Raw genomic sequence first — 20,192 nt, 5'->3', positions numbered from 1 at the left:
AATATACATGGCCTTAATCGCTGTAAGAGGGCCTTAACTGCATTTCGGGCCATGATTTGTTTAATTCTAATCAAATTGAAAATAAAGAGCAATATACCCAAAGATACATGTTTATTTTGTGTGTTGAGCGAGGTGAGGTTGACTTCATATTTAGTGCCTGAAATCAGGCAATATGTGATATTAAATGTAATGTATTCTAAGAATACATCTTTGACTTGAAGTCATGTAATGCCTGAAGCAGATTTCTTCATAATGTAGACTAATACATAATGTAGACTTCTGTTGCTACGATTTTTATTACTGAAGTTTTCAACTGTTGGCTGCAGTTTTGCACAAATAGAAAGTAGCTGGTTCTTTTATAGTGGGCATATGCTGATCAATAGTTATATATCATAATGTCTGGGGTCTTTCTGGTATATGTTAAATTCTATCCACCAGGCAGATTTTAACCAGAGTCTGACATTGTGTGTGCTTTTGTGTACAGCAGAGACGTGCACACCACAAAGGAAAGGCCTGCGCTCCAGTGCTCTCCGCCCCAAACGCCCTGAGCCGGGCAAGCAGGATGGTCCGATCATCATCGAAACTTGGGTGCCCGAAGAAGATCTCCACTTGTGGGAAATCCGAGCATTTGCAGAGCGGTAGGTTTTATACACACAAACACACGTCTGACTGTCTGATGCTTAGTCCGATCATGTTTTGGGCCGTGTATATTCTTATATTTTTTTATTGTCCAATTGGTTGGACAGTAGATCCATTCTAAAAGACTGTTGAAATATCTCGATTTTAAAATTGTATGCTTTGACTTTTTAAAAGCATTATGCCTTTAGTTTGAGACTTTTAAGCTCTTGAAGCCACAATGTTTCCTTGGGTAATGTATCCGTTTGTTCTCTATCCAATTCAGAGCGGAAAGGGAGAAAGCCCAGGCAGCAGAGCAGGCCAGGGTTAGTGCTCGGAGGAAAGCACTGGAGCTTCAGCAACAGGTGGGAAGACAATGAAATGTTTATCATATCCAGACCCACTTTCAGTTCATATTAGGCACACATGATTAATACAGCATGTAAATGTGGTTAAACTGAGTTTTTACGCCTACGAACAAGTGTGAAAATACTTAAAGCTTTAGCAAACATACAGATGAGCAAAAGATCAGAGAACATGTGTAGAACATTTTCATTTAAGTGTTTATCAATAAATTTATCTCAAACATTTAACTGTATTAGACTAAGAATTTAGATCGATAGTTTTTAAAACGTAATATAGTACGAAAAACACAATTTACATTTTCTTTAACAACAAGGTGTTCATTTCACTTCATGAAATCAAAGGTTCAGTAGCAATGGAGGGTCTTAGAGGACCCAGTATTAGAGGATTGAGGGAGATAGCCTGGTGAAGTTCTGGTGCAATAAATGCTTTACGATAGATTGCCTCCACTGGCTTTCTGTAGCTGCAGAGTTAGAGGTGCAATGAGGTAGTGCTTATTGGTTTTTCTGGTCGGAAGTTTGAGCTGATGTCCATAATGAGGTTTAGTTTTATCCATGATGTTATATTCTGTGTGAATTAGAAGCCATTTCAGATTTGCAGGGTTAAATTTAAAAAAAAAAAATTAAAAAGAGCCATGCCTGGCCACCCAGGTGTAAACCCTAATTACTCAAAGCTGCCAGATAAGTCATTATTTTGAACTGTTACCCTCTTTCATTCTAGAAACGCCAGGAACAAAAGCAACAAGCTGCGGCAGCCTCCACTCCCTCGGCCAACCCTGCCACCCCCAGCAATCCCAAAACCACAGCAGGGTCCCTCACCAGCCAGGTCACACCCGGAACCAAAGTGGTACTGGCCACTAAGATGGGCACGCCAGTAGCATTCCAGCAAAATAAAAACTTCCAACAAACATTTGCTACCTGGGTCCAAGGTCAAGGTAAGAAGCATTGGCTTTCTACTTAAAGTGCCAGGTTTTACCTCATTGCTCTTATAAACCTCCCAATTTCAGCAAAGTATGCGTAGAGTTGTACTACATTATTCACCATATTGTGACTTTTCTGTGACATTTAAATGTCAGAATGTGGTCATTTTCATTTTCATTTTAGATCCCTGTTTATTTCTATAACCCCTTGATTTTGTGTTTTAAACAATCTGTTCCTAAACCCTTGCGGCTAGCTACCCCAAAGCACAGCCATGCTTGCTTAACCCTCCAGTCATACACAGCAGTTTGCTGTCATTGAATGAGTGGAACATTTTATGACAAAGCTTGCATGAGATGACGCACCGCATGCTAATGCTGGCTGACCGTTGACTGATTGTTGCCTTTTCTTGTCCTATGTTGTGATGACTGTAGCGCATGTGTGGCATCAGTGGCATCTTGTTCTGTTGCTCATAGAATTGCAGGGCCTTATTCAATCATTCCATTATGCAGAGCAGTCGGAAAACACTTCCATCATAAACAGTGTGTGGAACGTTCTTTTTTCAGTTTACAAACAAATTTTGCACTAGTTTTTGCAAACATTGTGGGTTGGTGATCGAATAGGGGCCTCTTTCTGCTACTCGCCCTTACTCCATCAAATCTCCTCAGCACTTAATTGTTTTCCCCGCTTCACTGATTTCTCACCACTAATTTTTAAGTCAATTATATTTCTTAATACGACAGTGTCCAGCAGCACTGTTACCACCGTCTCCACGACGACGGGGCAAACCTTCCAGATCTCAGGCAGTCCCGTGTCTGTAACAGGCAAAGTCATCCCTCTTCCTGCCAACAGCAAGATCTTCACACTCAGTGTGCCCAACATGCAAGGAGGTACTGCTGTTGCCCGTTACTGGTGCCTACTGACAATAACTGATGGCTAGTACTCAAGTTTACTGATACTCTAACTGAGAGTGAGTGTGTGAGAATATTATATGGTATGATTGTAATCCTGTGAGGATATAACGTTTGAAAAAATGCCACTACGTACAAAGATGTTGTGGTTAAATTTGTACATAAGAAATATTGTACCACAATACAGTACTGTTCTCAACTCTGACCGGTCAGAAGGTGTAGATTGGGGGACTGTTTAAAAAGGCATATCATTGTTCTAATAAAAAAAGGTTTTCTGTGAGGAGATCCTGAGATATTGATAATGAAGGTCCTGGGGAATCTGTGCTAATGCTTCTCAACTGTATAAGCACTTGTGATCCTGAACATGTGTCGGTGTATGGAGTCTGAACTCCACTGCTGTGTGTAAATGCCATGACTATGGCAATTAGTCACTGCGCTTGGCATCAGAGCAAAGCAGGCAAATGTTCATGTCTTCTCAGTAGTAAGAGACCAACCAAACACATCCTAATAACAATGTTTTCATGACCTATCCAGCCGTGAGTGTGTCGTCTCAGAGAGAGAGAGAGACACCACTGCTGCTTGGTTACGTTAGGAGGGACGGTAAATATTGACTGGTGTTTGGGGTTGCCGTTTTTTTTCTTCCCCCTTTTCCCAATGTAGAAGTTTTCCAGGCCATTACAGCACCTGGTTATGTGCTTACTGACACTTCACACTGTGTAGCAGAGGATGTTTTTATAGGCTTTACACTACGACAAATGTCACATCCTGCACAAGGCCTTGCGCCACAGGGTGTTTATAACGCCTAAACCTGGCAATGCTTAGCATCTCCTACTGCCTCATGTGTGGAGCTTTGGGTGAAAAACTGTGGTTAATTCTTTTACATTTTATTTGTGTATATGGTTTAATAGTAGATATTATGACAAAGCAAATTACTTTTAACTAAAATGTTCTAATTTTAATGAAAATGTTTCATACAGTAATACATAAATTGTGAGGATTTGTTTAGGTATTTATAAGCGTTTAAGGCTCTTTTTGGCATTTGTGAGGGAAAAGCAAATAATTAACTTAAGATACATTACAGACGTACAACATGTCTATCCACTGTTAAATCACCTCACTCTGAAAAGTGGTATTTAATTGCTTGATAAATTCAGGCTGCTGTTTGGCATGTTGTGTGTTTTGTTTGCATGTGTGTGTAGTGTGCATGGTGCAGAAACAGAGAACCCAAGCTTGGAACACACACAGGTGTGTTTTTTCCCATCCGGTCCTTTCAGGTAGTTCTGTTTGTTCTGGAGACACCAGAGGAAGTCGGCATGAAATCGAGTTTCCCCCGGGCCGACAAGTCTGGTGCAGGTATCCGAGGCCGCATAGAGAGTTTCCTTCTGCTCTTTCCGTGTCAGAGAAGCGTGTTGCTTACCTCCTCTTCAAAGCCGCCATCCATTCACAGGGCAGCTGTTTGATCCCAGGATGAAGGTGAACCCCACCCTGCAGCCACCTTCGGAAACACCTCTGAAATGGGTCGTTTTCAAAGTTCTCACTTGATGACTTGTGGTTGCTCTTAAACCACCAAAGAAGAGGCGATGGAAGGATACAGCTTGACTGTTTTGTCAAGAAAACATAAGACATGAGGGGAAATATTGCTGATTGAAGACATTAATGCATCATTCATAAATTTCTCTGTTGTTTTCCGCCCCTCCTCAGATCTCATTTGCTTTTTGAAGATGACTGTTTACCTGCTCTGGTGCTGTTTATCGTGGCAACCATCAAAGCATGTTAAAAAAGAGGCATCGAACAAGCAACCCATTGAGTCATGGCGTAGGTTCTGAGTTTTTGGAGCTCTGTGGAGTGAATCAGCCAGTTAAAGTGCTGCTTTGGGGTACAGAGGTGGCAGAGATTCAGGTTCAAGTCCCAGGAGTCTATAAGGAATGTGCCTGACTGGGTCAGGTTGTGTGTTGCCTATTGCTGACAACATTGTACACTAACAGCATGGGTACAGAAGCAGTTCTCAACTGGCAGTGTGTCAGTGAGATTCCTTTAATGCAGCTTCTTTTGTATGTGGGTGGTCTTGGGATTAGTGTAAAGCAGGAAACACTGGAGCTTGTTGATGGGATTATTATGGGTGTATCTCAAGAATCTTCAAAAGTTAAAGAGAGTTTGAATTTTCCTTGTTTGGTCCTTTGTCCTGCATTTAAACTAGCAAGCGTCAGGTGACTGTTCAGGTAACCGCACCAAGTAAGATTGAAACGGTCACATTTTAATTAAGTGACCTTATCTGACATTTAATAATATTCACAAATAAGGTCACAGCCAAGCAACAGATCCAAACAATTGGCTGTATAATTTCCTCCAGCACTGGTTGTCCATTTTCCCCAAAACCTTTACTTTCACCTCTATTTGTCACTTAAAAAGCCACTGACTGATATTGTTCAAGGTTTACATTCAGTATAAGGCAATCAAGGATGTGTATGAAATGTGTTTGTGTGAAGTGTTTTAGCTACTAATGTCAGACCACACCCACAGGTATAAACAGTGGTTTGTTGTGTATGGTTGGAAGAAGACAAGAGAAGTATTGTCTGCACTTCTGCCAATCAATGCAACTCTAGCCAATCATAGGTGTCGGCAAGCTCATGTGTGCAGACAACGGCAAAGAGAACTTTTTCTGAGCATGTTGCACTCCCTTGACATGATTTACGGTCATATGTATTAAAGACAGACGTTGAATGGTACACAGTAAAAAGAACAACTTTCAGTGCATATCTCTTACATAGTTTGATCGCTATACTGAAACACAGTCATCGGGAAATTCCTTTCAAAATTAAACATGCTGACTTGAAGATTTCTCATTGATCTGTGTTTATTTTCATCAGCATGTTGCAGTAACACATTGAAATGCAGTCATTGTTCAGTCACACTGTGTGTAATGTGCAACATCCAGGGGGCCTTGCCATCCATATAAGAAAATTTAAAATAGCTGTCCGTTTATATTGGAAATCCCATTCCTAAAAATTCTTGTTTAAACTGATAATTCTGAAAATCTTTCCAAACTGAATTACATATTATAAAAGTGGTGTATACAATAAAGTCTGTGTGCAGGTTTAGGGCTAAGAAATGCTTTTTTATAGTGTCTCAATGTCTCCTTTCAGGTGTACAGCAGAAAGTAGTTGGCATCATTCCATCCGGTACTACAGGCAACCAGCAAACCATCACCACACTGCAGCCCAACACAACTACAGTCAATATAGCAGCTAAGGCACAGGGAACAGTTACACAACAGGTACACACAAAAGAACTAAAATGTACACCTTCATCTCACATAACACCTAAAAATGTAGCTCGCTGTTGTCCACAATTACATACACAAACCAACAGTGCTGTTCTTTTGTATATAAGGTGATCACGACTGGTGGACAGCTAAGAACGGGGATGACAGTTTTACGAACGCCTGCACAGCAAGGAGCTGCTCTAGGAAAGACCATCCACAGAGCCCCAATGGTGGTGCAGCAAGGTTTGATCTCATGCCGGTTACAATTCATATGTCTGGTTGTCTATCTGTTTTTCCACCTCACTGTATATCTGCTCTTCTCCCTTCCAGGTCAGGCTGGGAAGGTGGTGACCCAGATCATCCAAGGACAGCCTGGTAGCCCTGCAGGCAACACACAGATCCGGGGCACAACCCCACAAACAACGGCCAGCCCCAGAGCAACACAGGGTCCGGTCAAACTAACCCTCGCTCAGCTCTCACAGCTCAGTCAGGGGACACAGGTGAGAAAGAGACAGACAATCACACACACACACACACACACACAGAGAGAGCAAACTGTAAGTATAATAAACTAAATAAAATCATTATTGTGAACTAAAGTAAAAAAAAATTTTTTTTTTTAAAAAAGGCATAATAACCAATACATTTTAATTTAGTATAGAATTTTTAATTCATTAAATACTTCAATTATTAATTAAATTTTTTTTTATTTTTCCTTAAATCAACTCAATAGCAATAGTGCCTCCAAATGTTATTATTTTCATTGACTGCATTCACAAAAAAAAAAAAAATTTGAATTTGTTTTCCCCAAGATTCTCTGGTTGCTGGATAAGGACTGCTAGCTTGCATATAGCAGCTGGTCAATGCAATGATCCTGCGGACTGACTTCTAACATACTGTTGTTTCTGTCTGGTTTAAATCCACATATCTTATGAAAGCTAATGTGTTTTCTTGAAGCAGAGAGTCTCCATCCTTTAAAGAGCAGCGGTTGAAGTTACAGAAGTGAATGTTGTCTGAAAACAGACGCCGACATGACACATGTCCTGGGTCAGATAGGGAAAATGTGACTCAAATTAAACACTAAACACGCATTTGAAACATTCCCCAACAGGTGTTTCCCACCGCACCACATGGGTGTGGACGATTCATGGCCGACACAGACTGCCCTCATCATGTCCTCTAATAACAATGTGTTTTATTTGTGGCCAACCTGTGCCTACTGTGAAACCGTTTCCATAGTGTGTCTGTCATGGAAGTTTAAATGGCTATAATCTAGTGCTGGTCTAATTTTCCTCCGGTTTGTTTTTTTGTCTTAGAAGCAGCAGGGAGCAGCAGTGGAAAGCCAGCAGGTTAGTACAGTTACTTTCAGTGATTGTGTATGTGGCTGTAAGTATTACACATGCCCTGCTTATGGTGGTTCAGGTGTGTGTGTCTTTGTGTGTGTGTGGTTGGCATTGTAAACATCCCGCTCTGTCACTCAGTGGAAAAATCTTTCTGTCTGCAGGGGGTCACAGTGATGGTGCAGGGGCAGGGTCAGACAGCAGGTCAGCTGCAAGTCATCCCTCATGGTGTGACCGTGATCCCAGCAGCTGGGCAGCAGCTCATGCAGGCCGTCTTACCCAACGGCCAGGTGCAGCGTTTCCTCTTCACACCCACTGCTTCACCTTCAACACCAGGTATCAAGCCCTTTAAATTATGCGTAATCTTAGGAATAAATCAATTAGATTAATTAAAATGTAATCTTAATTGAATTGAACCCAGGTATGAACACCGTTATAATGGACCAAATCAATTAGTCTTGGCCTTTTGGTGGATCTAGCCTGCCTTAATAAAAACAGATTTGTAGTAAAAATGTGTATTTTGCAGTAGTTTTTAAGTGATTTGTGCCATTAAGCAACCCACATACATCTATACTAACATATCATAACATTTGTTTGTTTGTTTTTTTTGGGGGGGGGGAAGTATTTTTATATTCAGATACTGTTTGAAAAGACAATTGTGAAATGACTAGCTATATGTTTATGCTCATGTGCCTTTTCTTCCAGGTCAAACTCAGCCTGTCCTCAAGACCTGCATTCCCTCCCCTGCCCAGCCGGTGCAGGCTGGAGCCTTTGCCCCCCGCACGCCACCGATGACTGACAAGGCCCAAATGCCAATCCAGTCTCCCACCCCTATACAGGCAAAAGCTACAGTGAATCAGATGGCTGTAAAACAGCAGCAGGTGAGACCCCAGCTGCAGCTCCACCAGGGGGCCCAGGTCATTGCAGTTTCAGGGTTGCAGTTCAAGCCAGAGCAGACTGTTAAACTCCAGTTGCCCATACAGATCCAGCAGCAGGCTGGTGCCACATGCCAGGCAGGTCTAAAGTCTCAGCAGATCCAGAATGTGGTGACGTTACAGACAGCCAGTGTCCAGGAACAGCTCCAGAGGATCCAGCAGCTCCGTGAGCAGCAGCAGCAAAAGAAACGGCAGCAGCAGGAGGCAAAGAAAGAGCAGCAGCAGCAGGCCATCAGCCAGAGCGACCTGATCCAAAAGCAGGTGAGCGGGCCACACTGCACCACAGGGCCCAGGTCAAACAAATATTCACCACTTGAAAAAAGGTCCTAATGGCCAGGCTTCACCACATAGCTTATTGAGTCACACGTGCACTAGAGCAAGTTCATACATCCTGCTGAGGAGGCAGAGCAAGTTCACCCAGATACAGGATTTAGGTGAGGGAAATCCCAACAGTCGAGGTGCGTCACAGAGACCACAGAATGCTTCTCATCCAAACAGTGGCAGTGACTCACATGAGCGAGGTCACGCGCCTGTGTTTATTTTCTGTCCTTGCTGCTTTAGCATTGCCTCTATATGTGTAGACACAGATTTATGCACATATATATGTAAGTTTCCAGATATGTGTACATTTCAAAGATTTACTGTATGGGTTTTAGTGGGGTGTGTTTATTCATAGTTAATAGTGTCTGCCAATTTGGGGTTTTACTTGTTTTTAAGATACTTTTCAAATGTTTGTGCGTTCCGCAGGTGGTGATGAAGCAGAATGCGGTGATTGAGCAGCTGAAACAGAAGAAGACCATGACGCCAACAGAACGAGAAGAGAACCAGAGGTGAGCTTAGCACCACGCCATGAAAACCCCCTCTTACACTCAGCTTACACTGGCATTACTGCACTGAAACAGGTCCTATTCTAACCTTCTTTTTATGCACACAACAGTGCTTCAGACTACAACACAAAGCTCCTCCATACAGTATGTGGTCAGCAGCGGACCTCTCTATGATGTAGCTTCATGATCATCAGGCTTAGCTACTGTATTTTCTTATACGCTCATACATTTACTTTGCAGGTAAATTTTTCCCGAGCACAGCTGAGCAACCTAACATCCTCAAATAAAATCGTGTAATCTGCTAAGACTAAATAGGATTTACATTTCTGGAAAAAATTAACCATCTAATTTAGCTAATGATTCATGATGTTACAGTAAGTGCACATGCTTACGACTGTATCCATAGCTATAAAGTGCCGTGAAATAACATTTAAGGAAAAGTACCTCAACTCTGCATTTTGTTTTAACTGCATTATTTAGAAATGTGTTTATTTTACATGCAGTAATACCTGTTCAGTTTTCAGCATGAGAGGAATTTCCAGCTTGGCCTCCAGACACATTCACATCACTGTGGCTCGAATGATGTCATCAGCCATCAAGCTCACTAATATGTTTGTCTGTGGAACAAATGGTCTGGAAAATACAGTGACCTCTCTCTGACCCACTACTGCCCCAACTTGCCTTTTGGCACTTTTCCCTGTCTACAATGTCTCCATTTTTACACCGTTTCTGACCAACTATGCTCACAATGTGGCAGATTTGCCACCATCAATGAATGAAGCACAGCTTTATTGGGTTGTAGAGGGAGCACATTAATTCCCACATTTAGTAATACACACAAGTTGATATGCCAGTCCATCTACACATTCACACACCCATTCACACTTTAGCACAGTCAGTTCACCTACAGAAAGACCTTAACCATGAGTTCAAATTCTAACAATGCAACATCAGTGGCTAAGTGCCTTCCTATTAGCTCGTGTATGCAGAAGAGGATAGATAGCACTTTCTTCCGAGCGGGTTATGTGCTGCACTTAGACACAGCACAAGAAGCAGTTTGAAAGTTTGTGCTTGGCTACATGCTTCCTACCTTTCCCAGTAGCTAGTTTGATGGCGGAGAGCTAGCTGGTGTGTAGGAAGTGGCAGGTGACCAAAGATGGTAGAAAAGTGGAGTCTGTTCATGTGTAGTATGGAGATGAATGAATAGTGATTCTTAAGAAGTCAGATAAAGCAGGTTTGATTTTTGATTCTGAATTTCCTCTCTGCCTGCTTAGAGGTTCTTGTTAATGACAACACTTTTTTGAGATGTTTAGGATTTTCTGATCATTCCCTTTGTTTTATATGTGCAAAATAAAACAAAATCGTAGGAGGAAATGTTTGGAAACTCGAATCTCTGATTCTCCTTCTCTATCTTTGCCTGCATCTCTCCGCACTTCATGCTGTGTGCCGTGTTGAGTCTGGGAATTACGATTGCCCTCCGACCTCCACAGCTGGTGATCCCTCCATCTTAGACCCCTTCCTTTTCCCATATGCGGTCAGTGTTGTGAGAGCCAATTGAAGAGGATCTGTCCCAACACCACCCGCACACCCACCATAACATATTCCTGACATGAAATAACAAAAAACGCCCAGCTAGAGGACACGCTTTCTCTCTCCCTGAGTCCGAAACCCAAATCCATAAAGTGTAATAAAAAATAAAAAGTCTAGGAAGTTGGCTAACAGTTATTGGAGGTTCCTGAGGTATACATGCCTCATGATAACTCCTTCTGCTTTCTAACCTGCTCTGATGTTCCTTTGATCATTTAATGCCTGGTTTCAATCATTGCTTTCTTTCTAAGAATTCGTTTCATTGTTGGCTAGCTTAGCATTGCCATCTGATCTGTGTCTTTTTATAAAGCAGAATAAAGCATGCATGTGTAGTGACAACCTTTAGACTAATGGCTTTGGGAGAGTATTCAAGTGCAGCATAATCATGAACTTGAAAGGTACCGAAAGTTCAGGACAAACATAAGTCAACTAAATTACATGCTTACACATTTTGTTTGCATCATTGCCTTTTATAATCATTTCAAACATTAGTTTAATCAGAGATAAGATTAAATTTCTCTCAGCCTCTTTAGCACAGCATAATTCGGAAGGCTTTTTTTTTATTATTATTTTGTCTCGTTTTCTTCTCCATCTGTAGTGGAGAATCGAGCTGTTAAGGTCAAAGTAATTGTCTGAGCTGTCATCAGACACCAAACATGTCTTTGCTAATCATATTAATGTGAGATAAGGAGACAAGTACAGAGGTCATTTCATACATACATAATTTGTAAAAGAATTAAGTCTGGATTTGAACTTGTGTTCCAGGATGATCGTTTGTAACCAGGTGATGAAGTTCATCCTGGACAAGATCGACAAGGACGAGAGGCAGGAAGCGAGGAAGAGGAAACGAGAGGAGACGGTAGCGCAGAAACACAGCAAGCAGATGGCCATGAAGCTCTCAGCCCTGCTCTTTAAACACAAAGAGCAGCTTAAAGCTGAGATCCTGAAGAAGAGGGCACTGCTCGATAGACAGCTGCAGCTGGAGGTGCAGGTAAGCATGGGACCACAAGTTTCCCCCAAAGCAAGTCCTCGCTGCCCACGTGTGTGAAATTTAAACTGATGACTGTGTACATATTTTTTGTTTTTACAGGAGGAGTTGAGGCGAGATTTAGAGAAGATCTGTCAGGAAAGAGAACAAATTCAACCTGCTGCCGATTTCCAGATCACAAGCACGACATCGCCGACAACTTATAAACGCAGATATGAGGAGGAGATCGCTGCCAAATCCAAGAAAAAGATGATCACAACTACCTCAAGAGAAACCAAGAAGGACACAAAGCTGTATTGTATCTGCAAGACACCGTACGACGAGACCAAGTAAGATAAAAAATGTTTGAATGTATGTCCTGTAAAATTCCCCTGTCAGCCAAGATCGATTTGCTTGAGTGCTGGAGATATAATGTTTTATAATTTTCAAAAAACTGTGCGTTTAGCATCATTTATATGCCTAAGCAATGGGCATCTCTCTCTCTCTCTCTCTCTCTCTCCCTCCCCCCCCTCCCTTTGTGTGTCATAGGTTTTATATAGGCTGTGATTTGTGCACCAACTGGTACCACGGTGACTGTGTGGGCATCACAGAGAAGGAGGCAAAGAAGATGGACGACTACATCTGTGCGGAGTGTAAACAGGTGCAAGAGGGAACCACAGAAGAGCTCTACTGCATCTGCAGAACTCCTTACGATGAAGCTCAGTGAGTGTGTGTGTGTGTGAGAAGCTCTCTGTTTGTGCAGTCTCTCTGTGGGTAAACTATGTATTTGGGTATAGTCATTGCAGCATAACATGCTCTGAGTAAAAACCCATCTGCTGTCAAGTGTTGTAGTGACTGATACAGGGAGCATGACCATTGATTTGCTCCCTTGGCTCCAGGCCATTGACGGCTGCGACATCAGCAGGATTCAAATTCACAATCTTCCAATCAGTCAGGAGATCATTAAAGTTGATTGGTGTGATCTGGTTGTTGTCAGGTTCTACATCGGCTGTGACCGCTGTCAGAACTGGTACCATGGCCGCTGTGTGGGGATCCTGCAGAGCGAGGCGACGTACATCGACGAGTATATCTGCCCTCAGTGTCAATCCACAGAGGACGCCATGACCGTCCTCACACCCCTCACAGAGAAAGACTACGAGGGATTACGAAGGATCCTCCGCTCACTCCAGGTCTGCTTCATGTCCAAGTCTCTCTCCCCCCCCCCCTCTTTTTTATTTTCTTGCCGCTTTCTTCTTTTTATCTCTCACTTCTCTCGCCTGCCTTTCTTTCTTCCTCATAGTAGAAGAAAACAAATCTGGTACTGTTTTCTTCTCCGCACGTTTTATCTGATCAACCTGAACTTTGGAAGGCTTCCCAGGAGCTGGTGTTGTCTTTCTTTTCCATTTTCTTTATCCCTTCCTTCTTCACGTTTTCCTTTTCTCTCGTTCTGACTCCCATGCCCTCCTGTTGAGGAATGAAAAGGCTTTAATTTTCTCCAATGTTGAAGCAGCTGCTTCCAATACACTCGACTGACCATGTGTGTGCTCTTGCTGTATCTCTCTCTAGGCTCACAAAATGGCGTGGCCCTTCCTGGAGCCGGTGGACCCCGAAGATGCCCCTGATTATTATAGAGTAATAAAGGAGCCTATGGGTAAGAAGCTAGTGGTGAATTCATGTATGTTAAAGGAAATTTTGGACAAAGTTATGCCACAAATATATTTTCATTCAGCAGGATTATGGCACTATCCAGAATTTTGTTTCATAGCTAGTTGGATAACATAAATAACAAATAAGGGAAGAATGTTCAGCTCTTTTGTACTCCACACATTTTGAGGCAAAGCTTGTCTTACTCAATAGACGTATTATCTTAGTAGCTCCAGCGTGAAACAAAATAAGCAAAGTTCAAACACCAAACAATTCGGTTAATAGGCTACATTTGAGAAGTCCCGTAATGTAAAAGTAAATGAACTTTCTGGCTGCTTCTGGATACAGGAAACCTTCACAGTGGGCTTAAATCTGCTGCAGTTACTCAGGAAACATTAATTTTATTATTATTTAAGCTATAATGGAGGAAAGATTGCCCTTGTTGAGTCACAGATGAAGGCCTCCATCTTGAATGAGTTAAAATCAGGCCAACTGTGTCGATCACTGACCTGTGCAAACACGCCTAGCGCAAACCCAACCAACAAACAGATGCCTAATGACTCTGCAACACGCAAAAGACCATCAGGATGTGTGCCGTCTTCAGAAACACACCCTGTGCCATAATGTCGATGTTCTTGAAGATCGTCTTTGATGCGAATGAGAGTGGAGGAGAAAAGTAGAGGAAAGCTGTAAACACAGAGAAAGTGAAAAGTACAATGCAGAGATGTCTGCCTCTGTGAGGTGTGAGGATGATGTGTTTATTTTCATCTGCCTCTCAGTAGGTTGAATTTCTCGGTTTCAGAACAGCAGCGTAAACCCGCAGTCGTGGCTTGAGCGGAGTCGAGGAAATTATAAAATCAGAACGAAAACAAGAAATGGCAAGATTCTCAGTTGAAATAACATTATATGCACTGCTGCTTTTTATAACATTATATTAATAAGAAAATATCCATTTGTACTGTTTCCACTACTGTGGTACAAAAAAATTCCATCTGCATTTATAGGCAAAAAAAACTCCCCGCTGAAGGGCTAAATTTCACTGTTCTTCCATTTGTGTGGTTTACAGACAAACCAGCACAAATGTGTCTGTTAACGTTGTGGGAATGAACTAAGCCCCTCCCCCCAGGATTTCTGCATCAGTACAGAGTGCTTAATCTTGTCAGTGCACCTTCAGTGTCATAGTTTAGTACAGAACGCTTAATACATGACTCTGTGTTTTACGTTTGTGCTGTATTGTTTTAGACCTCTCGACGATGGAGGAGCGACTGGTGAATCGTCACTACAGTAAGCTGACTGAGTACGTAGCGGACATGACCAGAATCTTCGATAACTGTCGATACTACAACTCCAGCGACTCACCCTTCTATCAGTGTGCAGAGGTGCTTGAGACCTTCTTCGTCCAGAAGCTTAAAGTTTTCAAAGCAAGCAGGTAACACGCACATGCGCGCACACACACAGTCTCTTGTCCTAATCTTCCTTTCCCCTAATTTTCTCCTTTGCTTACGTTCACATTTTCTTTCTCACCCTGCACAGCTTCTTTCATTTCTCACCCCCTCTGCACTTGGAGTACTCAATACTTCTGTGTCTAGTTAAGGGCGGAAATTGGAACCGTTAAGGGTTCTCGAAGAGGGACAAACTAGAGATCTGTTTAATGGAAGCTGTTGACTTCCTTCCTTCCTTTGTTCCTTCCTTTTTCGCTACTTTATTCCTCCCTATGTTCCAGTGTTTCCTTCCTTCCCTCCATCTCTCCCTTCTCTTTTCTGGACTTCCCTCCTCTACTTTTTCTTTCTTTTTCTCCCCTACTATTTTCTCATCTGTTTTTTTTTCCTCCCTCTTCCATGTCTTTCCTGGCCTTCCCTTCCCTTTTCTGTCCTCCACTTCCTCTCTCCACCACTCCTTTTGTTTCCTTCTCATTACTTTAGTGCTCTTTCTTTTCCTTTATGTCTCCCCTTCCCTCTACTCTCCTCTAGTTTTCTTTCTTTTCCCTCTTTTTCCTTTCCCCTTCTCCCATTTGCTTTACTTTCTTTTCCTCTCCTTCACTGTCTTCACTCTACATGTTAATTTCTCATTTCATCTTTGCATGCTGCTCACATGGGTGTTGATTTACTCTTTGAAATAAAACTGAAGTGCTTCCAGTTTTATTTGACAAATTCACACATTTTAAAAACAAATTCAACTCATTTCTATTATGTTGGAACTCATTTTCATTTTGCTGCAGCTGAGCTTATTGTACATTCTTTTGCAATCATTGTTAGTATCATCTTCACTTGTGCTCTGCATGCATTCACTTCCATCATCTCTCTCTCTCTCTCTCTCTCTCTCACAGATTATGATGGCTTACTGTAGGTCTTCAGAGCTGGCTGCCAGGCTTACTGTAAACTAGCCTACCATGGAGCACCACTGTGTTGTTGTTTTTAAGCAAAGACAACACAGCATGAACGTTTTGTATGGAGGAACAAAACTCTTGTTCGGAAGACGGACTGTTAAGCGATTTAAAGCAGGAGCCATGTTTGCATCTCAATCAGGGGAAAAGCTACTTTTTCTAGTGTAATATATCTCAGTATGGAAAAGGATCATTTACCTTATTAAGTTAGTAGACCAGTGCGTTTCACGTGTCTGTAAAGGAAATACAGTGTCCGTTTTATTTAGCTGCTTCATTTAGAAAAGTTGCTGAATAAGCTTTTGTTGTTTTAAAATCTCTTACACGAGGTGAGAAACAAGCTTACCTCATTCATACTGTATTATCACTGGCTATTATTTTGTGGATATTTGGCAATGTTACATTACTAATTGTTGTAGTCTTTTATCTCAGTTTGGAGTTGTGTACATGATATTTTTTATGCATTTGAAATCCTTTTGTGAAGGAGCATTACAGAACTGTAGACTGGTTCATCAAGAGTGTGGATCTCACAGATGCTGCATGTGTAGCGAAACTGGTTCATGATCCTATGAACACCATCCTAATGTGTGTCCAGAATGAATTAACATCTATAAATGAACAGTTGAACTCACACCAGCATGGCTGCTATCTTTTTTCTTTTCTTTTTTTTTATATTTTCTTACTTTTTATTAAAAAAAAAACACTGAAGAAAACCTAAAAGAACCCACTAGCATTCTTTTTGTACTTTTTCATAAAAAGGTTTTAATATACAAGATATCTACCTGTTTCTTTTTTCTGCATTCTGCAGGTCTCATAACAACAAAGTGCAGTCTACACCTTCCTATTTATAAGTTCTTTGGTAATTCTGTACCCTGGGCATTGGTTCTGCCAGTTGAGCTCCTGTTTCCCACAATGCCTGGAAGACACTGTGCTGGAGATCCTGCTCTTACAGGAAGCGTGAGATCAGAGATCAGTGACACAGGATACAGACCGAACCATTGTACAGCAGCAATGGGAAGAAGATCAAGAAGATTGTAAAGAAAGAACACGGTCTGAGATGTTTTCTTGCAGATGATGGAACATCACCTGGGCATGTACCAAACTATCCACACTGATCCTTTACAGTGTGCTAAAGCAGAACTTGGGCTATGATGCAGTGTTCCAATGTACTCCAAAATCGGGATATTTTATAATAAAATATTTCTAGTAGAAATAGGTTTTTAAATGCATTCCACTTCTTCTTCCTCTTGAGGGATATGGTGATGTTTTGCACTTGTCCAAAACCAGAAATGTAGTTTTTCATTACACACTGAAAAACAAGAACCAGCCCAAACAAGAACTAGTGGAACTTTGGCGCTTTTTTTTTTTTTGCCTCTACCACTCTGCCATGACCAACATGTACAAGAGGAGACTTGCTGTTATTGGAAAATAATTTGTCAGAGATATAACCTTATAACAGCACACTATTGAGTGTTGTATATTTTATGTAATTTGCCAACTATTGCTATTTATTTATTATTCATACTTTGTACTGTTTACCATCACATTTATTATTGGAGTACATATGTGCTACAAGGTACCTTCCTGTTCTTAAAGCAGTCTCCTCAGTCTTAGACATTTCCCAAAGACTTACAGACTGTTACAAAGTGCTGACAATGGAGACTCCTTAGTTAAATGTAACAACACCTTCTGACCAATCGGATTTAAGAATTCAGCAGGGCTGTGGTCTAAACAACACACACGCCTTTGTTGGCACCTCTAATGAGTTTTACGATGTGCTGTTAAATGAAACAAATGACTCACAAAGTGTGAGCCTTGAAACCATTCCGAAGCCTTAGTCCTGGTTACTGAAAACTGGTACTGGTGCTTTGCAAGTTGGGAAAAAGCCATTTGTTTCCCATTAAACTTTTAATCGGTGCATGTAGTGTGCATCAGAACCTTCGGGAAATCTAACCACATGAGATAAGAGGATATTTCATGAAAGGTGGAATATTTTATCTAGTATTGGTAAGTATGGAGAGCACAAAAAGGTTACAAATCCAAACCAAAGTGATTGTCAAATACCCAGTTATTTCTGTAAGATCAACACTTGAGATTCATTTTAACTGAGATCCAAGGTCATTTCCTCAGGTTTGAAGTACAATGGAACACAACATCATTTCTGTATCATTTATACCAAACTTTTAAACAAGTGTCTGCCTGTTCCCATCTTTGTCCAGTCTACAAACACTGTCACAATAATTAGTGGTCTAGATAATTTGATCATCAGATGTTTAGAACATCCAGATCCAGTATCACTCTCACAACTCCTGGACTTCAGATGAAAACAGCCTGGAAAACAACCCAGTGCTTTATTTCTATTACAGACCATGTGCCAGAAAAATATGTATACTTGTTTATATATAAATATATATATAATTTTCTAAATATATAAATGGTCTATTTTTTATGTATTTAATTATTTTTCTGAGTGAAGCAATTTACACTGAGGAGAATTAATGCAGAAATGTTTAACATTTATAACTGAAGCTGTTTTGAACAGGGAAGGGAAAAAAATTGCTAAACAAATAAATGGCGCATGAACCCTAAAAGATCTTCAGGTGGATCTTCTGGAGACTGATGATACACTGATGATTTCTCGAATACTCATTTGAAGAGTCTTATCGTGCCTGAATGTGGCTGACTGACACCGTTTGTTTTACTGCTGTTTCATTTTGACAACCTCTGGTTATTTGTGGAACTTTTTAGTTACATCTCTCTCACACTGGCACATAGACACAGAATTTATTTCAAAGGAATGCCCTAAATGTAGTCAATCAGTGATACAAGGCTAATGTAGCTAACAAGTAAACGAAGTCTACCTCACGCGAACACAAACCTTCATCAGTAATGTGGTTTAGTTGACAGTGTTGGCACTTAGGTTAATCTCAAAATGCAAATAAACCTTCACCATGAACAAATGAACATCACATATTGATTATAATTATTGACCTGATGCATTTCTCCTTTAAATCACAGAAATACAGGCTTTTCTGCTGTACTACAAATTTCACTTCATTTGTATAACGCTTAATAATAGGCTGACAAAACAGCTTTACAGAAATCTATTTTAAATCCTACAAACAATGGAAGTCAAACTTGTAGTCAGTGTAATACGATAGACCTGTACTATTTGATAGCAATAGCTTCCTAGCTTTATTGAAAAACTAAAACAAATTTCAGATATCAGAAATATATCTTGACTGATCGACTACATTTGAGGAAAAGTGTGTGAGAATACAGTGTGTGCCTGTGTATGTGTGTGTGAGCTAATATGTTCATTCACATGTCTTCATACTATTCTAGAACTTGTCGCTGCAATATATAAGGTTAATAATAGTTAGAAAGATCTTAGGCATTTTATATTTTGCATTTTCTTTTTATTTCTCATTTAAAAAAAACTTTTTAGATATTTGAGATGTATTTTCACCTTAATCATTTGAGTTTTATTTACTCACAAATCTTCACAGGCATAAAGAGTTTAATTAAAGTAACGGATATGTGATAGTCATTGAACGTTAATAGTAGTGGGATTTCATTTCATGAACCAATTCAGTAAACCTCGACAGGTGCCTGATGAGTTATCTTAATGAAGTAATTAGTATTCCTAGCCACTTTCATTCGTTCCCTTACAAAGCTAATCAGAACTCTTTATTCTGGTAGATTTTTGAGTAAATAGAAATACATTGGGCATTTACGTTTTGGTTAAATTATCCTTTGGATTAAAATGCTGCATATTGTGGGAGTAATGAAGGAAAAAGTTTGCTAGTTTTTTTTTTTTGGTTTTTTTTGTGTTGTTGTTTTTTATTCCCCTATAAATGCAAACTGAGCCAGTCTTTTCTCATCATAATATACTGTACAGTTAATTTATCATATCTCTTGGATGCTTCGTTTTATAGTAAGTCAAAGAAAAGCTACAAGGAATGTGGAAAAAATATGTTTTTAATAGACTGCATCAACAAAGAGATCTTTTGTACTTTATAGAACATTTCCTGCTAGATAATAAAAAGAAAAAATTAATGAATGACAGCAAAGCTCATGTGTTGTTTTGTAACGGTGACCCTGTGTTGCTCTGGAATGAGTGTATCACATGCAATAATGTTACTGGAGGTTTTTAAACAGCCTAAATGTCATTACTTAGTTGAGAAATAGTCCAACAACTAAACTAGCCAGCCAACAGAGGTGTAACAAGAAGAGAGGCAATTCCAGGAAAATGTCAAATCTCAAAGTGCAGAATTCTCCCAAAACATCCAGGGAGTAGTGCACAATATTATACCAAGATCCCACTCAAAACAAGGGTCCATCTTACTCGTATGTGCACCTGTTTATTTTAAATGCTTTTCAAACTGAAGGAAAAAAAGAAACTTACCTGTGTGGAAGCCAGGAAAGAAAATAAAAACAAGAA

At 40.5% G+C, this 20,192-nt stretch overlaps 1 protein-coding gene across 8 annotated transcripts in view; it reads left to right on the top strand.

Moving 5' to 3' along the window:
- LOC113634454 (nucleosome-remodeling factor subunit BPTF) overlaps window positions 1–19,811 on the top strand; it is a 40,260-nt gene extending 20,449 nt beyond the window's left edge. For 4 of the 8 annotated variants that reach the window (XM_047813383.1, XM_047813380.1, XM_047813376.1 and 1 more), the window contains 18 exons: window positions 485–638; window positions 902–980; window positions 1,699–1,912; window positions 2,639–2,785; window positions 5,950–6,080; window positions 6,197–6,311; window positions 6,399–6,568; window positions 7,385–7,417; window positions 7,573–7,744; window positions 8,114–8,604; window positions 9,091–9,173; window positions 11,523–11,748; window positions 11,848–12,074; window positions 12,274–12,447; window positions 12,722–12,914; window positions 13,291–13,375; window positions 14,611–14,797; window positions 16,557–19,811. In XM_047813383.1, coding sequence (XP_047669339.1) covers window positions 485–638; window positions 902–980; window positions 1,699–1,912; window positions 2,639–2,785; window positions 5,950–6,080; window positions 6,197–6,311; window positions 6,399–6,568; window positions 7,385–7,417; window positions 7,573–7,744; window positions 8,114–8,604; window positions 9,091–9,173; window positions 11,523–11,748; window positions 11,848–12,074; window positions 12,274–12,447; window positions 12,722–12,914; window positions 13,291–13,375; window positions 14,611–14,797; window positions 16,557–16,599 — 2,924 coding nt within the window. In that variant the 3' untranslated portion in view covers window positions 16,600–19,811. Of the gene's footprint in view, window positions 1–484; window positions 639–901; window positions 981–1,698; window positions 1,913–2,638; window positions 2,786–5,949; window positions 6,081–6,196; window positions 6,312–6,398; window positions 6,569–7,384; window positions 7,418–7,572; window positions 7,745–8,113; window positions 8,605–9,090; window positions 9,174–11,522; window positions 11,749–11,847; window positions 12,075–12,273; window positions 12,448–12,721; window positions 12,915–13,290; window positions 13,376–14,610; window positions 14,798–15,694; window positions 16,380–16,556 lie in introns of those variants that run through there. The other 4 variants (XM_047813379.1, XM_047813377.1, XM_047813378.1 and 1 more) reach the window with 4 other exon arrangements.
- Window positions 19,812–20,192: the final 381 nt, after the last annotated feature.

The sequence above is a fragment of the Tachysurus fulvidraco genome, chromosome 5 (genome assembly GCF_022655615.1).
Source record: "Tachysurus fulvidraco isolate hzauxx_2018 chromosome 5, HZAU_PFXX_2.0, whole genome shotgun sequence".
In the NCBI taxonomy this organism is placed as follows: Eukaryota; Metazoa; Chordata; class Actinopteri; order Siluriformes; family Bagridae; genus Tachysurus; species Tachysurus fulvidraco.
The sequence above is the reverse complement of the archived record's forward strand: the minus strand, read 5'-3'. Positions and strand labels throughout refer to the sequence as shown.